The 23,572-nt window shown below is 40.4% G+C and overlaps 1 protein-coding gene across 2 annotated transcripts in view; it reads left to right on the forward strand.

The window, feature by feature from the left end:
• Arid5b (AT-rich interaction domain 5B) overlaps positions 1-23,572 on the forward strand; it is a 189,174-nt gene that overhangs the window by 26,341 nt on the left and 139,261 nt on the right. For both annotated transcript variants that reach the window (XM_004657864.2, XM_045137134.1), the window contains one exon: positions 7,814-8,039. In XM_004657864.2, the coding sequence (XP_004657921.1) occupies positions 7,814-8,039 (226 nt within the window). The remainder of the gene's footprint in view (positions 1-7,813; positions 8,040-23,572) is intronic.

Consider the following 23,572-nt stretch of genomic DNA (forward strand, 5'->3'; position numbering starts at 1 on the left):
AAAGTGGCACAAGTGCCTGGTGCTCCTTGGAAGTGACAAAAGGCGTGTGTGCGTGTGAGCTCATGTGCACACATAGACGTGTGTGTGTGCACACACGTGGCTAAACAAAACTTAAAAAGAGAAAGGACAAGTAGATGTGGGGGGAAAGTTGGCCACAGTTAAGAAGTACTAAATTCCCCTCATGCCAAATAAAGTGTTTTCTTTCAAACTGGCAAGTTGCGCTGTTCAGTGGCCCTGAGCTGGAGGGGCGGTGGAGATGTGATCGGGAGGAGGGCATGATGGTGCCAGGTGATCTTCAGAACCAAACTTAACAAAGTTGCCACAAGCATCGGTGATGAACCTCCACCGAGAGAAATCTCTTCAAAGAGTGCTATGGAAGTTGGAAATCCAGACCTAGGCTGCATCTAGGAATGTACTTGGGTTCCATTTGCCCAGCTGGGACATGAGATGAGGAAGAAGAGAAATGGGACAAACCAAAGAAAGGCAGAGGTGGAAGGTAGACCGTAGGTCGAGGCAATTGCTACTATCTATGGGCCCTGAGAGTAAGACCACTGACTGCCTGGGTTCCAGTCTTTTCTTCAAAGATGTTCACAGAGGGCACAACTATGGCAGGCAGAGACGGGGTCTTGTTCTGATTAGACACCGGGGCTCCCCTAAGTGTGGAATGTAGCCCAATGTGACGGCTCTTGTCAGTCACCTGTGTGTGTTCCGGGGAGGTGGGTATTAGAGGCTTGCCCAGTGCTGGTCCACTGGCATCCTACTTCATGAGCAGTGAGCATTCTTAGCTCCTGCCCAGGAGTCCATGGCCTCTGCCAACATCTATGAATCAGTGGCAGGCAACCTTGTAGTTTTGTAAGTGGGTGAAAATCCAAGACTTTTCACAATTTTTAATAGGAAGGAGGGGTTTAAGTCATAGACAATTTCAAGCCAAATGTTCCAGAAAGATCATAGAATATGAGGGATTAAATGACTTGTTTTCATGATATAATAGAGTAGTTCTAATTGTTTCTTCCTTTGGACTCAGGTTCCTGGACTAAAATGACTAAGAATATGTTAGATTTTTTGTTGTTGTTTATTTAAGTCATATCTACTGATATTTGTTGTACTGGAAATTAACTCTGAGGCATGACTTAAAGTATGTAATTCATCTATGTAATCTAAATAATAAATAATAGTATGACTTCCACATGCAAGAGCAATGGATGCCAAACTGAATTTCATCAAAATAGATTCTACTCCTAAATGGAAAATTATAAAACTTTTGGATGACAACAGAAACTCTTTGTGACATGAGATTAGGCAAAGACTTCATATAAAAGCAAAACCACAGTTTATAAATGAAAAAGACAACCCAGGGAACATCATTAAATTTAAAACTTGTTTTGTCAAAGACCCTGTTACCAAGCAAGTAGATGCATTTTCACGCCACATATTTGAGTCCAGAAGTTACAAGAGCACTTGAAACTTGAGTAAGAAAACAACCCAGTTTTTAAAGTGTGTGAAAGACTTAAATAGACATTTCAGCAGAAAAGTCATACAGGTGCCAAACTGTCACCTAAAAACAAATGTTTTGGCATTGTTAGTCACTAGAGAAATGAAAACTAACTACATGGTGAGAAGCCACTATGTACACAGTAGAATAGAGACAAGTAATTAACAGCGACACTCTCAAGTGTTGGCAGGGATGGGAGCAAGAGGAGCACTCATCCATGACTGCTGGGAACGGGCACAGCCACTTCAGAACCCAGTGACCCCAGCATTGGCTGCACCCAACCACGTGAAGCATCCGTCACCGCCCCAGTCCTCAAAGAATCAAAAATCTATGGCTCAGTGGTTAAGGCACTTGCCTGCAAAGCCTGTCACCTGGTGTACAATTCCCCACTACCCACGTAGAGCCAGATGCACAAGGTGGCGCATGCATGTGGAGTTGTTTGCAGTAGCTGGAGGCACTGGCATGCCCGTTCTGCCTGTCTATCTGTCTTCTCTCTATTGCTCTCTGCTTGCAAATAAATAAATACCTACTAAACATGTGTTTGCATAAAAGCCTGCGTGTGAGTGTGGATAGCACTTTCTGCTTGTAATCACCCCCACTGAGATGGCTCAAATGTCCCTCTGGGCGAATAGTCCACAGGACATGGTGCATGTCTACCCACAAGGATACTACACCCAAGTGAAGCCTGGCACACCATTGATGAGCGCAACAACACGCTGTCGAACTGGGCGAAAGCAGCCGTGGCACAAGGCTCATCCAGTAGGATTCAGCACGTGTGGCGTTTTAAAACAGGCAAAACTATGAGAGGAGCAGATGAGTGGTTGCCGGAAGTCGCTGAGGAAAAGTATGGCTAAGACATGAAGAAGGCCTTTGGTCTGTGCCTGTGTGCCATGGCAGTAGTGGCCATTTCGGTTTATTCACCTGTCAAAGCTCACAGGACTGTATACAACCCCCCACCAAAAGTTTCATTATGAAATTTAAAAAAGAGATAGAACTCATTGTGATCATGTAAGAACACATATTTAAACTTTTTTTAGTTGACAACTTCCATAATTACAGACAATAAACCATGATAATTCCCTTCCCTCCCCCACTTTTCCCTTCACAAATCCACTCTCCATCATATCCTCTCTTCCTCTCCATTAGTCTCTCTTTTATTTTGATGTCACCATCTTTTCCTCCTATTATGAGGGGCTTGTGAAGGCAGTACTAGGCACTGAGAGGTCATGGATATTGAGGCCAATTTGTGTCTGAACGATTGCATTGTAAGTAGTCCAAATCTTTCGCTGGCTCTTACATTTTTTTAAAAAAACAAAAACAAAAAAAACCTTTTTTTCATTGACAATTTCCATAATTATAGACAATAAACCATAAAAATTCTCTCCCTTCCCCCACCTTCCCCTTCACAAATCCAGTCTCCATCTTATCCCCTACCGTTCTCAACTAGTTTTTCTTATATTTTGATGTCATCATCTTTTCTTATTATGAGGGTCTTGTGTAGGTGGTGTCAGACACTGTGAGGTCATGGATATCTAGGCCATTTTGTGTCTGAAAGATCACATTATACCTCAGAAACCAAAGATTAATAAAAAGAGTGGCACAGGTTTAGTTTTGTGTTTTGTTTTATTTTGTTTCATTTTCTGTGTTTTAAATGTCTTCACACTCTAGCTTAGTAGACTCTTGGATTCTCATATCTCATGATCTCTGGAGAACCCTTTCTATACTTGAAGGAGAGTGAGAGTGAAAGGTAGTACTGTTGTGACTGGGCTTGGACCTGATGTGGCTTGGGTTCCCAAGGGTCCTTGGGCTATTAAGATCATTAATATAATGCATTGCCACAAACTTTAGTCTTTAAAAAAGTAACTTGACATTTTTTTCTATATCCAAACATCCCCTATATTTATTTACTGGTTCTGTTTAAATCAGTCCACTTTAACTTAAATTTATTTAAAGAGAATACTTTCCATACCTCCCACAACCAGAAAATCAGTACCAGTTTCCCACTAGTAAAACAACCATAAAAATAATTAAGCAGGCTGGGGAAGTAACTCAGTCAGTAAAGCCCCTCAAAAATATGAGGATCCTGGGGCCTGGAGAGGCACTTGCATGTGAAGCCTAAGGACCCAGGTTCAATTCCCCAGTACCTACATGAGCCAGATCCATATGGCTAAAGAGTCTGGCACCTCTCTCTAACTGCTCCCTCTCTCAAATAGGAAAAAAAAAAAATATATATATATATATATTATTTATACATACATACATACATATATATGTACATATGTATATATATAATATACATATTTAGATATATACATATACATGTATATATATATATATATATATATATATATTTATTTATTTATTTATTTATTTATTTATTGAAGAGAGAGGTCGATAGAGAAAGAGTGAGAATGGTGTGCCAGGGCCTCTAGCCACTGCAAATGAGCTCCAGACATATACACCGCCTTGTGCATCTGGCTTATGTGGTGAGGACCCAAGTTTAATCCGTAGAACCCATATGAAAAAAGGCAGGCGTGGTCGTGGTAAGGTGTGCTTACAATCATCATCACCAGGAAAATGGAAGTAGGCAGATCCTGGGGGTTCACTAGTCAGCCATGCCTGACTACTTGGCAATTTTCCAGGCCAATGAGAGTCCTGTCTCAATAAAGGTGAGCAGTCCCTGAGGAAGGTACCCAAGGTTGTCTTCCAGCCACCACGCCATGCACACGTGTGTGCACACACACACACAAACATACATACTCAGGCAGGGCATACACAGACAAACATAAGCAATGAATGTGATCTATAACTGCTTAATTACACACACAAACACACACTCACAAAGTATGCATGCATGTATTTCCCCATCTTCACATATCATAGCCTGGAAACCAACCATGAAGACACATAATGACAGATCACTGACTATGACACTCAAATACGATTCTGTCAACCTGTGAGTCCTGGCAATTACTGAGGGGAATACACAGTAATATTCATATATATGTGTGTGTGTGTGTGTTAATATATATATGTTTATATATATATATTTATTTATTATATATTTATATTATATATACATATATTTATATATATCTATGTATATAGGTAGATATATATATGTTTAACTGTAACACAGAAAGCCTAAAGAACTTGCCCGGTGCTCCATAGCAAACAAGGTTCAGGACAGGGGCCTGAACTTAGGCACCCTGGTTACAGAGTCGGAGGAAACTTGGAATCTCACACGAGCACCGCTTTTAAGTTGACATGACTGAGATGTGCCAACTCGTCAGTGACACAGGGAGTGGGTGAAATCAACCTCTGGAACTGGCATGTCTGTTGCCCATGCTGGGGCCAGGCAGGCCCGGGAAAGGATCCTGGCAGAGTAGAACACGGTGGGCTTTCTCGTCTTGTATAAAGGAAGCCTCTGCTACTCAATTTCAAGTGTTTTGGGTTGTTAGTTTTGGTTTTAATTATTCATTTTTTCTTCCTTATTTTATTTTATGTGAGAAAATTGAAGTGTAGATGTTTTTGTGTAACATTTCCTGTTTTTACAACATGTGGAGGGGCCAGCCATGACTTATGGGTTATCTCCTCTGACTCAGACGATTCATGACTAAATGACCTGTTTTTGTACAGTGGTAGAAAAAAAATCCAAATTATAGAAATAGTTTTAAACAACGATGAGAAAGGATAAGGGCTTAGAAAGTGTCTTTACATGGCCTACATAAATATTGATTAAGTGCTGAGTTAATTGAAAAGTCAAGGTACATTCACTAAATAACAAAGTATATTTCTCTGTGTTCCTTTTGTGTTCTATTGGAGTGAATGGAGTAAATGAGCGATATTTATCCAGCACTAATTCTCAGTTTGCACAGAGCTAACATAATCACGAGCTGAGTGTATCAACGTTCTTTTCTTAGACATAAAGATGGGCCATGTCAGAGACTTGAGTCAGCACTTGCTCAGAATGGTGAGTGTGGACATGTGGTCTCCTGTGCCGTGTGTACTGTTTCCTCAGCCATTTTCCATCTATAGGTTATTTGTTTCTGAGGGTTGATAAGCTGCTTTCCTCTCCTTCTTATCAGATTTCCTTTTAAATCCTGGCGTTTGAAAATGTTGTAGAGCCAGTTTTCCTCCGAATCCATAGTAGTAAACACACTTTAAAAACACACTGCTGTTTTCATAATTAATGCATACTTGGGTTTTCGGTTTGCGTGTGTATATGAATCCATGTGTGTGTGTGTGTGTGTGTGTGTGTGTGTGTGTATTTGAGAAAAAGGGAGAAGCAAGGGTATATCTATAGAGTGGATCTTGAAAGATGAGTTTATTCATCAGTGACATCATAAGGATTGTATTTTCTCTTGGTTAATAAACTATTTGCTTGGGTGTTGTAAGCCAGCCAGAGCTAGTCATGCTATTTCTTGGAAAAGATCTTAAGCAACTGGTAATTGATGTGATAATCATTTGATCACAGAGTTATTTGAGAGTAACACTCATCTCCAAACTTGTCTATTCTAGGAAACCTTATTTGGTCAAAATGTTGCCAAATTTTATCAGTACTATACCATGCTACTTAATTATTTTCCAGTATGTTCTAAACTGGATTGCTAGTGTGTCCTGCTGAAAAGCTGTCCCCATATGCTTTGAAACAATATCCAGCCTGAATTTTTATTCTGACATTTAATAATCACCATGTAATAGCTATGAAATGCATGGCAAACACGGATCTTTAATTTCAAGATGACGGGTTGGTGAGTCTGGGGGAAGTCATCTTTGTATTATGCCCCATTGTTTACAAGGTACTGAGATGTTTTCTTGAGCAGAGGAGAAAAGCACCCTTCATTGGAAGTTCGTATTAGATCATGAGAAGAGGAAGGAGCCCAGGAACAAAGTTTTACTTTCCATTTTTGATAGCTCATTTGTGGTTTTGGTACTTAAACTTTTTCTTCTCTAAAGCAGCTTGGAACTGGTTGAGGGAAAATGAAATTGTAGCTCCTACCTTAAGACATTTTAGAAAACCAAAATCTAGTGTATCTTATTTTGTGAAGATGGTATTAATAAGACCCATTTTTGTTTGAGTTGAAGCAGTGTGTGTGAGAGAGCTTGTGGTATGTGGGGGTGTACACGCATGTATGTGTGCATGTGTGTGTGTGTGTGTGTGTGTGTGTGTGTGTGTGTGTGTAGGTGGGGGAAGAAAGAGTCTCATTTAGCAGAAAATTAGCCAAATTCAATTGTGAATTCCTTTTGTTTCATAGCATAGAGACATCTTCCTGTTGCTGTTTTGTCAAAACTAGTTTGAAGATTTTGTAAGCTGAGGGGGTTTTCACAGCTAAGCATCCTTCAGGAAGTGTAAATTAAAGAGAATGAAAAGAACTCAGTTCACATTATAAAACATCAAATCTTCAAATAATATAACTTAAAACACAGTGAGATGATCTCCATTTGTAAGCCTTTTCTAAGGAATCTTTGGGTGAGGCAGCCCTCCCTTTGTTCCACATATAGATATCTACTAAATAGCTTGCCGGATTAATTCTCAGGCAGAAAGCTTTGCTTGTTTCCTGGAAGCAATTAGGAATGCTTAAAATTCTAATTTATGATCCATGGGAGGAACTTAAGTTTCAGCCACTTTTCTTAGATTCAAAGATTTTCTCATCACTCACCCTCTCACCCCCACCCCATATGTATTAAAAGAAAAAAATTCAGTTCATTTCTCAACTTACAAAGTTTTTAGAAACACGAGAATGTGTAAGTTTCTTTCGGTGGGAAGCACATAACATTTATGAAGTATTTCTTTAGGGATTACATCACAGTTTTATTTAATTTTTAGGACAAAAGTTAAATTCAATATTTGTATATAAGCCAAGGGAAAATGTACCATAAACATAGGAATTTTGGGGTGAGTCAGAGTTCCAAGAATTCTAGATTTACTTAGACCATTTATATAGAGACAGGCTAACCATTAGTCATTCAGCTTCACTTTGTGCATTTGCAATTAATTGCACCTAAAAATTAGCTTTCACTGAAGTAGTTAGATAGGTAGAGTGAGCTTTGTGGCAGCATTAAAAATGTCTGTTAGAATTACTGCTGGATTTTTTGGGAACCAACTGTATAACAAACATGTCACATAAATTATTCTTGAAATAACTCACCATGGAAAGCCAGTGAGCTATAGTGAGTTACTGGAGACCAACCTATCCCCAAAGCTATGTGCTGTCTGCCCAAGTTGAGAACATTTGCATGCATCCAGGTTTGAAATACTGAGCATGTCCTTATCCTCGGACCTCTATGTAATGGTTTTCGTTCATCTGCCTTGTGCAGGATGAAGTCATTGCTGTTTCCGAGAAGGTGATCGTCAAGCTTGAAGACCTGGTCCAATGGGTTCGTTCCGATTTCTCCAAGTGGAGATGCGGCCTCCGTGCTGGGCCCGTGGAGGCCGAGGCTCTGGGGAGGAATGGGCAGAAAGAAGCCCTGCTAAGGTACAGGCAGTCCACGCTGAACAGCGGCCTCAACTTCAGAGACGTCCTCAAGGAAAAGGCTGACCTCGGTAAATATGCCCTCTCCTTCCGCGTTCCTGAAGTATGGCCATTCATATACTTGCATAAATATATGTAAGAGCTATATACAGAACAGTTATATATCATTTTCATATTATCTAAGAATGACATAATACATATGTATGAAATATAACATTTAAATATGAAAATATATGCCATTCTATGTACATTACATATGTAATATGTAATGTATATGCAGTATATATAATGTATACGTATATGATAATATAATCACATGTTATATATAATACAGTATAGTATAATATGAATATGTAATGTTATATGCAGTATATAATATTCTCTAAGAAGTTGTGTATATGTGTGTATATAGTTCGTTTGTCCTGATGGTTGGGGAGACACCTGAGAGGGAAATGTGTGGTTGTTGCCCACTGGAGTTCTGGGCCTTTTCTGTATGGAGTCTTAAACTGGGTGACAGATATAACTCATGATCTGAAACCCCTTTCTGTGGGATAACTAAGACTTATTTAGGGGACCTGAAACTGAATTCATGAAGAACTGAAATATTTTCTATGAGTGGACAATGCGACATGCACTGTGTCCTAATGTCAACCTTTTATGCTGAAGAGAAAATGAGGTGAGGAAGAAGGCTAAGGCCCATAGTGCAAAGGAGCATGAGGAGCTCGAGCCTCGGATTCCCGGTGACCACGCATGGTGAGGGTTTCCTTGGCTTTCAGAGCTCACCATCAGGTCTGTCTACTACTGTTTGAATATCAACGCGACCCTCACTCAGCCTGGGGTGCCTGTGTTAACCTTGAAGCCTCAGTCTTCACATGCAAAACACAAAACTGCTTCATCATGGGGTTGGAGATAGAAAAGGTCTCATCGAACGATGGTGTGGAGAACTCCGTAACTCATTCTTTCTCTGCAACCCTTGCTTGTCCCCAGTTTCTTTGTTCTCTTGCCTTTTCCTTCTGGCTGTAGCCTGGTGGCCTCCATAGACATACTCTTCTAGCATTGCTCAAGACCAAAGTTGTTGACTTCTGACATCGACCACCGGTTTCCTCTTTAAGCAAAGAGGAACTTCACTGTTCCCATAGTAAGACGTCTTTTTCTTTCATTCTAGCACAATTCTGATTTTTCATAGCCCTAGTATGCCTTAATGTGACAACTTCCTGTTTTCTGTTAAACCTGACACTTAACTTTTACAGGAAGCTTCACTATTTATTTTAAGTGGTATAAGGAGACTAAATCATGTAGGTCCTCTTCTGTGATGAGCTGTGCTGTGTTTGAGGAATAACACTTTAATAGTCAACAGTTGCCTGACACTTTTTTGGTACATGTGAGAATTTAGTATTTTGTGTAGGCTGACAATATTATTGTCATACACACCATTAGAGAAAATTATTCAACTCATGCTTTTCTTTCAAAATCCCAAGACTTTTTAAAATAGCCTTTGTATACATACTGTGACACACCCCGATTTTGTGAACACACAATGACTACTTTTGTGATGTGGGAAATTGCTGAATCATACACGGGCTATGGTGCCTTCCAGATGCATGCCTTCAATTGTATAGCCATTGTCCCAGCTTTTCCTTAACAAGAAAACCTTGCTTTGTTGGACTTTTTTTTTTTTTTTTAGTTATGGAATATACTGTTACTAATAAAACATTAAACAGGAAACTCATTGGGGACAAAAGGATGTGTAGATGGTTAAGCTTGATGTCACACATAAACAAGATATTTATAGCATGCTTAAAAGAAATTTTTGTTTGTTTCAAATGGATAGCTTATTAATGAGTGGAAAAGGAAAACCAATTTGTCACTTCCATCAAAACAGACTTTGAGAGTCTTGGATTCTAAAATAATTTATAGTTGTTGTTATATATACATATATATATATATTTTTTCAGTGCGTTCCAGAAGAAATGGGTTTACATGACTATTCTAAGTACTTGTTTTGACCTCAAAATGTAGATTTGTGGTTTGCAGATTTAGTTGCTTTTTAAACTTACTGTGGGAGAGGGAGAGGGGACTTTAAGAATAAGATGAATAGCCAAGTCTAGTTTTTCTAGAATCTTCTCAGTGGGACTAAGGCAAGGTCAAAATTGGGCACTGATAAAAGTCTTCCCAGGTGATTCTGACCAAATTGATTGATTGCTTGGGAAACACATTTGATTCCTACTGGGGAAGGAAAATAATTAACAGGAGACTTGATTGGGAGCTTCTCTGGTGGGCAAGAAACACCATGCACACTTTCTTTTTTTAAAATGTAAAGTATCCCTTTAAGGATAGAATTTAGGGCCTTGAAATTCTACTCAGTTGGTATGAACTGTGGGGAATTTGAGACAAATAGCTTTTGTAATTGGAATGCACACTGTGTTGTAATAATGTGGAAAGAGAAACAAAAACTTTCCTTAATGTAATGAGTTCCCATTATCTGCCTGATCTCAAGTCCACATTGTCAGGATTTATGCTGGGGAGGGGAGACAAGGAGGTGTCATTTGCTGGGCTCAGTCTTGTCCCAGCTATTTTATCTTCAGCCTCTTCCTTTTTCTGTATGTCACACCACAATATCTGCTCTCCGTAGCTTTCTTTCTACACAGTGGTGTTCCTATCTCTCTTTCTCTTGGCCACATTGAAACAACCTCCAATACCACATTGTGATGGAAGTTCACACACTTACTGGGTTTTTCCCTCATAGAACTTTTCCTACTCCTCATTGTTCTTACAAAAGAAAGGTCAACTGGGAGATTGTTTAAGACCCTCCTCTTTTTTTTTTTTTTTTTTCCTGCTGGAAGTAAACAAAGAATGGAAAGTTCTCCCTTTTCTATAGGCAAAATAAAATTTCAACATGCTACCTTTTTAAACTGAGTAATTTTATCCTGCTAAAAAATATCAACAACGATGAAAGAATTAGAAAAGAGCTTTAAAAATATTAAAGCTAATTAAAGAATTCTCATTGCCCCAAATTAAAGTAGAATAAATTCCCTTTAATCCCAGTTTGTGTCACTTCCTGTCTCTGAATAGTAAAAAAATAAAAAAACAAGAATGTTCTCAGAAATGTGTGTCTGCCAACAAATTAATACTTCACAAAGAGAAACTCTGCCCCAAATGGCAGCTTCCAATAACTGTTTCTGATTCAAATCACAACTTATTTATTTTTTCATCTTTTTTCCCTTTGGGGGAGCTTGTTTGGATAATATTTGAGGATGTCCTGTTTTGCTTTTGTAAAAATTTTTGGAGTTTTCATTTAAGACTCTAAACGACTGCTGACTACAACAACAGATCTAGATAATGGAAAAACTAATCATAAAAAAAAAAAAACACTTCTGGGATGTGGTAAAGTACATTCATAGCCTTTCTCCTCTTCCTCCTTTTCAAAGAAAATTCAGTATGAAAGCAATGCAAATTTTTACTTTCCTGGGTGAGATGTTTTACCTTCTTTCAACCTATTTCATAGAGAAGTTTGCTGAAAAACAAGATGAAGAAAAATAACCATGTTAAAACAGAAGGGTTAAGGAATGTGTTATTCATAAGTGTAACCAACACAAGAACCTGTTTTTCCAGAATAATGAGTTGATTAAATCATTCACTACCCAAGCCTCCAGTTATTTATTTTTGTCTTTAGAATCACAGTACTTAGCTTTTGTCATAAAGTGGACTTCATACCCATATTTGGCATGGCGTCTGAAAGTAGTCAAATGAAGAATTATATCATTTTCCAAAAATTTTAGCAACTAAGGAATATAAATACTATCATTTAAACATAACAGACTTACATTTTTTTTTATTCCTTGACCTATCATTTGAAAAAAAGTCAAGTAATTTTCTATAACACTGTTTCTTAGAGTTCCTTTAAGTGAAGTATGAAAGGTACAGTGTAAGCTTTATTGGCCTATAAATATGTCGTTATAGTTGGAATACATTTATATGCCTTGGATTGTTGTTTAAGCCAAGAAAATATGTCTGTACAGGTTGGCTTTTTATTGAAACCCTTTGAGGCGTACAACAAAATGTGTTTTCAGCCAAGGTTATTAAAACAGTATTTTCATTTTTTTGTAGCTGACTTATTGTCAATTATGGTATCGCAGGCTGTGTGAGGATGGGCATTGTGAATGGTTTCATCTTCAAATGTGTGGTTAGGAGAAAATAAAAATTAAAAGAGAGGAGTCTGAGCTGAGCTCAGAAAAAAGTCGAGTGTGTCTGTGCTGTGTGGAGAACCTGCCTGGATGGAATGCTGGGTACTCCTGAGCCCAATATCTGTTTCCTGAATCCTGTCAGTTGGATTTCCTCTCTCTTTCATTTTGGGGACTTCCCCTGTACTTTGGGGAGCAGGCATGTCAAGTGATGGAGAGGACATCTCGAGGCTCTACCTGTAGATCTGCCAGTCTCTGATAAACATCCTGGAATTCACCACACACCTCTACTTCCAGGATCTTAGTGTGTGAAATGGGTTATACTATACACCTTCGTCAAGTCAATCTTTTTTTAGGTCGCCTGAGAACTAAGTTAGTTAGTATCCATGAGAGCATTTGTGATGTTGAGATCGAAGGTGGGATTTTTATTATATTACTATCAGGAGCAAGTTCTGTGCGATAGGGAGCTACATGCTGTTATGGGTTATATCCACAGCCACACCCAATCTCTATGACTTAGGGCAGGGTTTGCTCTCAACAGAGGAGTCAGTCTGACTCAGTAGAAAGCTATCATTAAAGCTGCCAGCTTCTTCCTTATCTTTGATCTACCTATGATTCTGTCTACACCACACAACATGTATAACTCATAACTATAGCATCTATTTCTTTTACACGTAGTATTGGATAACACATAATTGATTTATTTTATATATTCATGATATAATTCAATATTCAAAAAAAGTACATAACTTCTCCTTCTGAAAATTCTGTTCCAATAAGCTGGGCCACTTATGGCCAGCTGGATAAGTAACTTCCCAGATAGGATTTGCTTAAAACTGAGTGCAGTATGCTTAGAAATTCGTGAGGTGTCGTATTTCATAGGAGTGTTTCAAATCTCTTCTGAGTTTGATATGTCAAGTAGCTTCCTAGGACATGCAAGGGAAGGAATCTCACCCTTTGTTGTGGAAAAAATACTTTCTCCTAAGCAAGCTAAGATCTTGAGGTATTTTATCAATTTATTAGAATGAAAGACTGCTTAATAGGCTAATCCCTCCTTTCCTTCCTTCCTTTACTGTTTTCTTCCTTCATGCACGAAAGCATCTCGTGAAACTAATTACAGCATATGTTGTATTTGTAGTTCTTTAGCTGACTAAACTATTTTCTTTACCTGAAACTTGAGAAGTTCTTAGGTGATATATATTTATAATAGCCTATTCATGAATATCTTGCAAACTTTCTATACTAAAAGTTAATCTGGCTTTTATAATGCTCTCAAGTTTAAACTAGAAAGATATCCTCCAAAATATTTTCTCACACAGTCCTCTGCTAGTACTGTTATGCTTGTGAAGAGTCTGTAAAGGATCGAATCGTAGCACGATTGACATTGGGAAAACACGCTGTCTCAGTGCCAGCCAGGCTTCCCCAGGGGCTGCTTCATGGCATTGGGAAGTATCAGCCCAGAGGACCTTTAAGAGCACTAAGTAGCATGGTACAGTGGTGCGTTCCTAATATCCAGAAGGCTGAGGCAGGAGGGTGGAGAGTTTGAAACGTCCCTGGGCTCAGAGTGAGTTCAAAGGTAGCCTGAGCTATATGGAAGACCCTGTCCAAAACAAAACAAAACAAAACAAAACAGATTGTGTTCAAATATCTAAGAATATACATCCAACACATCCACAATTTTTAAGCAATGCTTAGTAGCAAGGTACTTTCCAAGTATCTGGGAACCCAAAAGGGTGTAACACATGAGGATTAAGATTACTCATTTTATTTGCAATTAAAAATTCAGCTTGACTATCTCATCAAATGGGTGAATATTGTCTTGAGGTAATGGTGACATACAGCCAGTGAAAGGTATTCATCAATATTCTTACAGTTGGCTACTCCTGCTGGAAAGCAAATTCTTGCCCAAGCTTGACCCTGACAGAGTCAGTCCACAGGTGGCCATAGGGACGGCTGCCCCACGCCTCCTCCATGAAGCCACATTCCAAGTGAGGATCCTTTCACTCGGAATTTTTGTGGGCCTGCAAATTTCCCAAAATGCTCTATGACAATGGATTTTTTTTTCTTAGAATTCCAAGTTCATTTCCTCTTTTGATGATGGACTGAAGATGAGCAATCAACCAAAGAGAAATTCATGAAATTTTGGCATTTATTCTTCCTTTTAGAAGTAGGAAAAAAAGACATTGGAAGGTTCAGAGCTATGTTTAGTAATCAGGTCACAAGCATTCACTTCTAGAATGTAATGAAAGAATAAGGAAGGGAATTCACACATTTTGGAAATCTTTGTACAACTGTCAAACTCAAGGAGATGTTCGGGGTCATTGGCTGATGTTTCTTCCTTGTTTCCCTTTAAACAGTCTTCATTTCACTCTTTATTTGGCTCAAACAACCCCAGTGTTTTCAATTCTTACCCAGGATGTGGTTTCAAAATCCCTCACCATCCTGACAGGTTATCTTAGAATACATTTTGGATGTTTTTATTATACCAATTTACTCATGCATATTGTGGGATCTGTATTTTCCTAATAACCCAACAGCCAGAGCTGAGTGGCTTGTGCAGGGATGAGGGATGAGGGGGCGCTGTACGGGCAGTGCGCGAGGCACCAGCACAGGGTGTGAGGGGACTTGGTCGAGCTGCTTAGACTCTTCTGCTCTCAGCTTCTCTGTACCGTAGAGCGAAGGGAGGGAAGTGATTTTCCACCACTACACTTTCCTGAAATTTAGGTACCTATTTTACTTGGGGGTTTATTTTATATAACACCATTAAGCTCCAATAATTGTTTAATAAACACTATTAATTATTAACATGCCATTGTGATGCATGGTCGGTGCTACTGCGTGCTCGCCTTCTGCAGTCCTGTGGACGCATGCTGCCGCGTGGGAGGCACACACCACTGAACAAACTGCTTTGTCTCTGTAAAGACCCATACTTGACGGCCAGCTGGCTGACCACCTCCTTTCATCTTCTCTAGCCAAACAAGAGGAGACTAGCAAGCTCTCCCCTTATCAGGTGTGGCAGTTTAGCCCACAGCCTTCTGAATTTCAGCTGTTTTTGCTATTTCATTTTAAGATGCTCCCCCTCCCCCTGGAGTTTTGCCATGGATCAGAGAGTTTGTGGCTATTTCTAGAATAAGCTCATGAAGAAGAAAGTGACTGACCCCTGCTTTTATTTCAGCTTCATTAATGAGAAATGCTAACGAACTGAGGGGAAGATGATCACAGATGAAAGACTGAATTCAGTCATGGTGGAAAGTCAGCCTCATCATGGCCTCCTTTAGTCTCTTTCTGCGTACTTTGGGTCTATGGGAAACAAAGCGTGGCTTCATATATACTCTTACATTTCCATCGTAGCACTCGCCAAACTGGGAATAATGCCACCACTTGTCTTTATTGATAGAGTTCAGTTTATTTCCTCTGGTCTATGATAAACCACCTGACAGAAACAATAAGAGGTTGGGAGGATTTATTTTTAGCTCATTATTTCAGAGGGCTCAGCCCATAGTCATTTGATCCCTTCAGCAAGATATCACGACCCGTAAGGAAGCAGAAACACAGGCAAGGAGAAATCAGGGATAATTTATTCCTAACAACATGTCTCTGTTGTCTTACTTCTTCTAACTTGGCCACACCACATAAAGTTTCCACTGCCTACTCGAACGGCCACCTGGTAGGGACCAAGCATTCAGACCTGGAGTCTCTGGGAGACATTGCAGGTCCTTAAGAGATAGGAATGGCTCTACTGTGAAGACCAGGTCCAGCTGGCCTATTGCACGCAAGTTGTTACATTTCTTTCAAAACTTACAGCCTTGACTATGGGTCAGGCACATTCATTTGAAGTGAGATTCAATTCTGTGGGAAACCCTTTCAGTTGGAAGACATAATGTTTTGTGCTATATTGGGACTCTTTTTTCTTTTCTTTTCTTTTCTTTTCTTTTCTTTTCTTTTCTTTTCTTTTCTTTTTCTTTTTTTTTTTTTTTTTTTTGCCTGCCTACCTTTCACATCTGGCCATAGCAGCATTGCTGACATTAGGTCACTCTTCCAGCTGTTGTCACCTTGGGATGCAGAGCACATCTGTCCTACATGCGGACTGTTGTGACTTTCCCAAGAGACTTCGTGAGCCGCTCTTTGCTTTGAGCATTTTAGTAGTTTTGAGTATTGACACCCTTTCTTCTAAACAGCGTGTTTGTCTCTTAGCGTACTTTATGTGCGAAGTTTCATTGCAAAACATGAATTTCCCTAAGTTTCAAAGTTTCACTTCCCTTCTTCCCTCCAACACTTCATATTAAAGTCCATAGTTTGACCCTTTGGACCATTTTAATAAAGTCATGTATTGAGGGCGCATTGGGATGTCTGTGGGGTTCCTCAGGTCTTGCAGAGAGCTTGTTCAGCCCTAGCTCAGCGAACAGTTTGCGCACGCGGGCTTTTCCCAGTTACCGGCTCTGCGTGTTCTTGTTTTATATTCTGCTGTGAAGTAACAACTCTCCTTTCTTCCCTAAAATCTTGGGGCTGTGTCTGGTCTAGAACTTTCTCACTTTGGATCTCCTTGCTTATTTTTAATTTTTAATTTTATTTTGTTATTGACAACTTCCATAATTGTAAACAATATTCATGGTAATTCCCTCTGACCCCCCCCCCCACTTTCCCCGTCGAAACTCCACTCTCCATCATATCCCCTCCCCCCTCAATCAGTCTCTCTTTTATTTTGATGGCACAATCTTTTCCTCCTATTATGATGGTCTTGTAAGTAGTGCCAGGCACTGCAAGGTCATGGATATCCAGGCCATTCTATGTCTGGAGGAACATGTTATAAGTAGTCCTACCCTTCCTTTGGTTCTTACATTCTTCCCACCACCTCTTCCTCAATGGGCCCTGAGCCTTGGAAGGTGTGATAGAGATATTGCCGTGCTGAGCCCTCCTCATGGTGCCTTCTGAGTCATCCCAAGGTCACTACCACCTGAAAAGAGAAGCTTCTCTAACCAAAAGTGAGAGTAGCATTAATATATGGGTATGAACATTAAGAGCCGTGCTTATTGGGCATTGTGGTCAGTATATATATTTGGTTAGTATATATATTTAACCAGACAGCAGCAGACGTTACACCCCCTAGGGCTCCTAGCCCTTAGGAAGCACAGGTAGGAGGATTACTGTGAGTTTAAGGCCACCCTGAGACTACATAGTGAATTCCAGGACAGCCTGAGCTACAGTGAGACCCTACCTCAAAAACAAAAAGAAAAAAAAAATAATAAAGCCACATACTTGCAATTTTTTAACCATTTCTACTTTTTTTAATACTTTTGACCTACTGTAAATACTGCATGCAGTTTCCAGCACCTGCCTTCATTTGATAGCTCCGTGCCCATAGCTATAAATAAAATGTGAATGCTGCAGGCAGGGAGCCAGTGAGATGTTTGGTTAGTCAAAACATCCATATCTTTTCTCCTTTTCTAACTAATAGCTCTCATTATTTTTTGCTAATATTATCCATGACCATTTTGGAAAACATAGGCAATATAGACAACAAACAAAAAAAATTGTAAGTTGCTAACTTTCCAACCAGCTACAAGTAAGTACTGTTGGCATTTATACATGTGCCAATGTGTATATAGGCAAGAATTCATAATCATGCACTTTTTCTCCATAAAAATAAAATCTACAGCATATCTGGAAACCTGCCTGCATGCCTAATTCTGTGTAGACATCCTGTGGTCTTGCCTGAATGTTTTCAGACCCTTGGTGCTGGCTGTGGAGTGGTTCCTGCTTTGATTACTGTGGGGCTTGTCCATGGCTTCTGGTTCTCACAGGCTCCCTGAAAGTCCCGGGCTGTGCCTATGTTGGCCACTGTCTAGAACTCTGCAGCAGGGGACCGTGACCTTTACCTGCGTTCCCACTGCTGGCGCTGGTCTCTCATGGAGACCTTGGGCCTCAGCCTATCTAACCCACCCTCTCCCCCACCTCCCAACTCCTCAATGTGCTCTCACTGTCGGAGGCCTTTTTCTGAGGAGCAGCTTCTCCTGCACCCCCCAGCCAAGACGTGAACCTGCGGGGAGTCTCCCTGTCCCCAAGACTCAGGTTAAGCTCCGCAAACCCGTAGCTCCTAGGATTCACCTTACCTCACTGGGTCTCTTGTTGAGCACCTGGCTGTGTCACTCCCAATAAGGTGCAGATACCCTTGTCTGATCTTCCCAGAAACAGTCTTAGCCTTATGATGTGGCCCTCAGACTTCAAAACTGCACCTAAACAAGATGGCTTAACCATGTGGCTTTTATGAGCAACCTTCTGTGTCTGAAATCTCTGGCATTCTCTGTTCTCTTTCCACCTGAGATGTCTACGTGTAATCAAAGGTGGAGGTGACTTCCAGTTCTTCCCTTCCTGCGACACCCTCTAGTGGAGGGGCTGGCACATACCTGGCAGGAGAAGCATCAGACTTGGGGGTATTTTATTTGGTTTCTAACCATTTTGAGCCTAACTCATAACCAAGCATCCTGTCACTCATCTTGGAAAACTTTTTGAGACAATTTTTTTTTTTTTTTGGTTTTTGTTTCTTTGTTTGCTTTTCGAAGTAGGGTCTCACTCTAGCTCAGGCTGACCTGGAATTCACTATGTAGTGTCAGGGTGGCCTCGAACTCACAGTGATCCTCCTACCTCTGCCTCCCGAGTGCTGGGATTAAAGGTGTGGGCCACCACGCCCAGCTTTGAGACAATTTTTGAATATGATCTATACTAGTCTGCTAGCCTGAGAATGGAGGTAGTGCTGATAGGGGTCTCTTTCTCTCCCTCCCTCCCTCCCTCCAGTTTCCTCCCTCTCTCTCTTTGTATCTCATCTGTACATTTAACATATTAATTCCAGGGCTTGTTAAGTGTTTCTCTTCCTCAAGGGAATCTTTTCCTGCTTCAGGTTTACAGCAAAGACAAAAATGAGCTAGGCAATAAACAAATCCAGACAGGACTTCTCGTCTTATCTTTTCTATTATCAGCTTGCTTGTGATCTGTCTTCTGCAGGAGACGGATTGTTAAGGAGGTGCTTTTACCTTGACATCTGATGCTTCTTTTCCTAGGCAATGGCACTGCTGTAATTCTTGCCTCCCTTAGTACGGCTACTTGCTCATCGTGGCTCCACCTTCCAACCCCACACTCTGTGCCTTTGGTTCACAAAGAAAGTATTCTATTAGGCCCTGTATAAACACAGCTTCATGCCTGGCTCATTCTCTCAATAAGAAATAAAACATTGTTTTCATAGTCATGCTGATAATAAGGCCGAGTTCAAAGCTTGAAGGAACATATACTTTTCTAGAGGAAAAAAAAACACAAAACTATGGTTTCCTGGCTAATTACCTGTCACATGATGGCTGCATAGATAAATATAGGCTTTTCACTTATGCCGCTATGTGGGTTTCTTTTCATTCATTCATCTTTTTAATTAAAAATGTTCATTTATTCTCATTGGTTTATAGTAATATTTCCAATCAAAGATTTAAACAAATGGGCAAACACAGAAGTTACCGTCCGAGTGTAGCTCCTTTCTTATAACTGCACTAAGTCTTACCCGTTTTGTACTAGAAAGATCATGGACTTAAATAGACACACATGGACTCAAATCCTTTTTCTATAAACTGTATATTCTTGACATTTAAGAATATACATTTATCTGAGAGAGAGAGAGACAGAGAGAGAGAGAGAGAGAGAGAGAGAGAGAGGGAGTTTGTGTGTGTGTGTCTTTTGTCACTGCAAATGAATGCCTGTCTAGCTTTATGTGATTGGTTGGAAAACTGAACCTGGCACAACCGACTTTGTATTAACCAATGGGCTATCTCCCAGCCCCGATCCTTGACATTTTAATTCTTCCCTGATTACTATCTGTAGGGCAGAGTTAATAATACTTGTCTCTCAGAACTGTGGAAGCTTAGATTAGACCTTGTGCCCTAGCACATAGTGGGTGCCTTTAGTTAACAAAAATCTTGTTGTTTTCGAAAAAGAAGTCTTGTAAAGCATTGTCTTTCCCCCATAAGAAAAGCACAGTTGCAAGTAAAGTAAATTGCCAAGACACCAATAATAACAATGAGTGATTCATTTGTAACTCACGGTCAGGTCATCAATTGTAAGATGCTAAAATTGATTTGGCACGAAGGAAGCCGTGATCAATTCTCTGGAGGCTTCAGAAAACTGTAACTGTTATTGTGAAGTGCTTTTAATGAGATTTTAATTTTCGATGCTAAAATTTGCCTAAGGATGGTCCTGCAAGCCATCTATTTTGTACTTTTTTTCCTGATCACTCTTAGATTATAACAAGCAATTGATCCTGCTGGATTACAGTTTTTGCTGTCAGAAATCCAGAGCGTAGATGCAATGAAATGAGCGTTATTGGACCATCATGTGGGTAGCTGTGAGAATATGCTTGCGGGTCTGTAGAGCGGGACAGTCCAAACTAGAAATATCTTTTGTCCTTGAGGGGCTTGTTTATTCCAGAAGAAACCAAGCACAGTAGTGGTTTGGGCTGTTGTTTGTGCTGGACGTCATGCACAATGTATGGTATTGAAGTAGCTTGCAGCCAGCAACAGGCATCTCAAAATGTCACTGGCTTGGCACACCAGAGGCTAACTTGTTGCCTAGGCAGAGTCTGCACAAGAGGCTCTTGGCCTGGAGAGCCTCTGCGTTGGGCCTACATGCCAACACATGCTTCTGTCTCCAACACAGGAGAGGGAAACAAGAATGGAGACCCAGCAAGTGGTTTGTTCTCACTAACAACATGTCATGACAAGCACCATTTCTACTCTTTTCATTCATTAAGTGATTTGCTTCGCCCTTCAAGGATGCAGGGTGTCCTACAGCATGCTTGTCAGAAAAGAGGAAGGAGACATTGGCATTAGGACTATCCAGACATGCAATTTAGGATGAGCAATGAAGAGCATAGGACCATAACATCTTAGGGTTGAAGGGAACCACGGATAATCTAGCTACAAGATTCTAACGGTGACATTTCCTGCATCTAGGATGCTACTCGTTGACATCATAGTGCCCAGGGACTTGGAGCCCATTGCTTTCTTCTCTCTTGCTTTATCACTTTATAAGACATGCTTTCAATAGATTGTATTTGAATGTATAGTTGCAGCAAAAAACCATTGTCTTCACTGGATGCTGTCATTCATACCTCTGTCCATGTGACAGATTCACAAAGAATATATCAAAGATTTCACTGTTCTTAACAGTATATTAGAATTCATTTGAAAATAGCTGAGGCTTATTACTACTTGGTCACCCCTCTCTTCAACATTCCCTTCTCCAGGGCAAATACCAACAGCTGCAATCCCACAACCCTCATGGTGTGATTCGCGGCTCCTTCCTGCTCTGGTGGCCTTCAGCTAGAGGAGTAGAAGTTGTCTGTCATTCTCAAGGTGCAGCTCGCACTTGTCTCTATTTAAGGAAAAAGTGGAACCAGACATGCTGGCTGTGCCTATAATCCCAACTCCAAGGAGGCTGAGGCAGCCAGCCTGAACCACATAGTGAGATCTCAAATGAATTCAATCTTTATTTTTATTACCAATTCAGTAAGTCTAAAACTGTAAGCCATACAGAAGTAAAAATCTATCTTCACTTTCTTTCCTTTCTGCTCCTCCTCCTCCCAGAAGAAGCGCATGAGTAATAGCTGATGATGGGGCTGAGGAAATGGCTTATTGGGGTAAGTGCTTGCCACACTTGTGAGGATCAGAGTTCAGATCTCCAGGACCCATGGAAATACTCATGGGTATGGTGAACCTCTGTAACCCCAGCTCTCACTGGGGAGGCAGAGACAGTGATTCGTCAGGGCAAGCTGGCAGGCAGGACTAGCTGAATCAGAGAACTATGAGCTCAACTACGAGACTCCGACTCAGTGAAAAGTCACACACACACACACACACACCTACATGTGTACATACACACACACACACGCCTACATGTATACACACACATACACACACAAAGTCATGGTTACTGCTTGCGTCATCTATGTGGGCATGTTAGATAGAAAGGGGTCTGTCTTGCCAAGAAAGAATCTTACTGTGCATATGTTATGGATTGGTTTTTTAAAAAATATTTTATTTGGGCTGGAGAGATGGCTCAGCCATTAAGCGCTTGCCTGTGAAGCCTAAGGACCCCAGTTCAAGGCTCGATTCCCCAGGACCTACGTTAGCCAGATGGACAAGGGGGCGCACGCATCTGGATTTCGTTTGCAGTGGCTGGAGGCCCTGGTGCGCCCATTCTCTCTCTCTGTCTGCCTCTTTCTCTCTCTGTATGTCGCTCTCAAATAAATAAATAATTAATTTAAAATATTTTATTTGCTTGCAAAGAGAAAGAGAGAGAGTGAGAGCATGAAAGGGCCCCATTCTACTGCAAATGAACTCCAAGTACATGTGCCATCTTTGTGCAACTGGCTTTATGTGGAGACTGGGGACTTGAGCCTAGGCAGCCAGGCTTTAACAGCAAATACCTTTAATCACTGAGCACTTTCATCCCATCGTTGTTGTTTCTTTCTTTCTTTCTTCTCTTGGATGTATGTAAGGTGGTGAGCAGGTGTGCCGTCCCATAAGCCCCCCTGCAACTGGGGTGGGGATGGGGTATATTCTTTGGTGCCTTAGTGCCCTGTTCCATTGACTGCCACCTATTTTGAGCAGGTGTTTTGAGAATCATTGATGCCAGTGATTCTCAGCCCTCTGCTCCCCTGCATGACATATGTGGCCACACCCAGCTGTTCGTGTGGGATCTTGAGACTTGAACTCTTAGGCGCCCTCAAGCAGGACTTGCACTGAACCACTGAGCCATCCCTTCCGGCTTTGCATTGTCAGTGCTGAGCAGGAGCCTGGCACCGTGCTGTCCACAATGGCACACACGAGTCACAGATACCTGCGCAGTATTTGGAATGTAGCTCCCACCGCAAAGAGTCTGGATTGGAAATTTTATTTAATTTTAATTAACTTAAATTCATATCTAAATAGGTTCTCATGTGGTCCAGGCTGGTCTTGAACTCACTACACTTCCCATTTGTGTTCCAGGATGCCCTTCAACTTCTCATCCCCTGCCTTCACCTCCAAGTGTGGGATGACAAGTGTGTGTCACCATTCCTGGCTTAACTTTAATTTTAAATCAAAAGCTAAAAAAACATTTTTTGTTATACATAACTTTATCATCTCAGCAGAACTATACATCATTCCAACTACTGAATATTTAGCATACAGATTGGATGTACTGCCAGTACAAAATACAGATACCTTAGATTTCAAAAACAGCATAAAAAAATATATATCTTGGGCTAGAAAGCTTGCTTAGTGGTTAAGGCATTCTCTCTTTAATTAAATAAATAAATAAAATAGTTTTTAAAATATACTTAATGGTTCATTTCAAGGCTGTCAGGGATAATGTATGTGTGTTTTGTTTTGTTTTGTTAAAATTCT

This window comes from Jaculus jaculus, chromosome 18 (assembly GCF_020740685.1).
Source record: "Jaculus jaculus isolate mJacJac1 chromosome 18, mJacJac1.mat.Y.cur, whole genome shotgun sequence".
NCBI lineage: Eukaryota > Metazoa > Chordata > Mammalia > Rodentia > Dipodidae > Jaculus > Jaculus jaculus.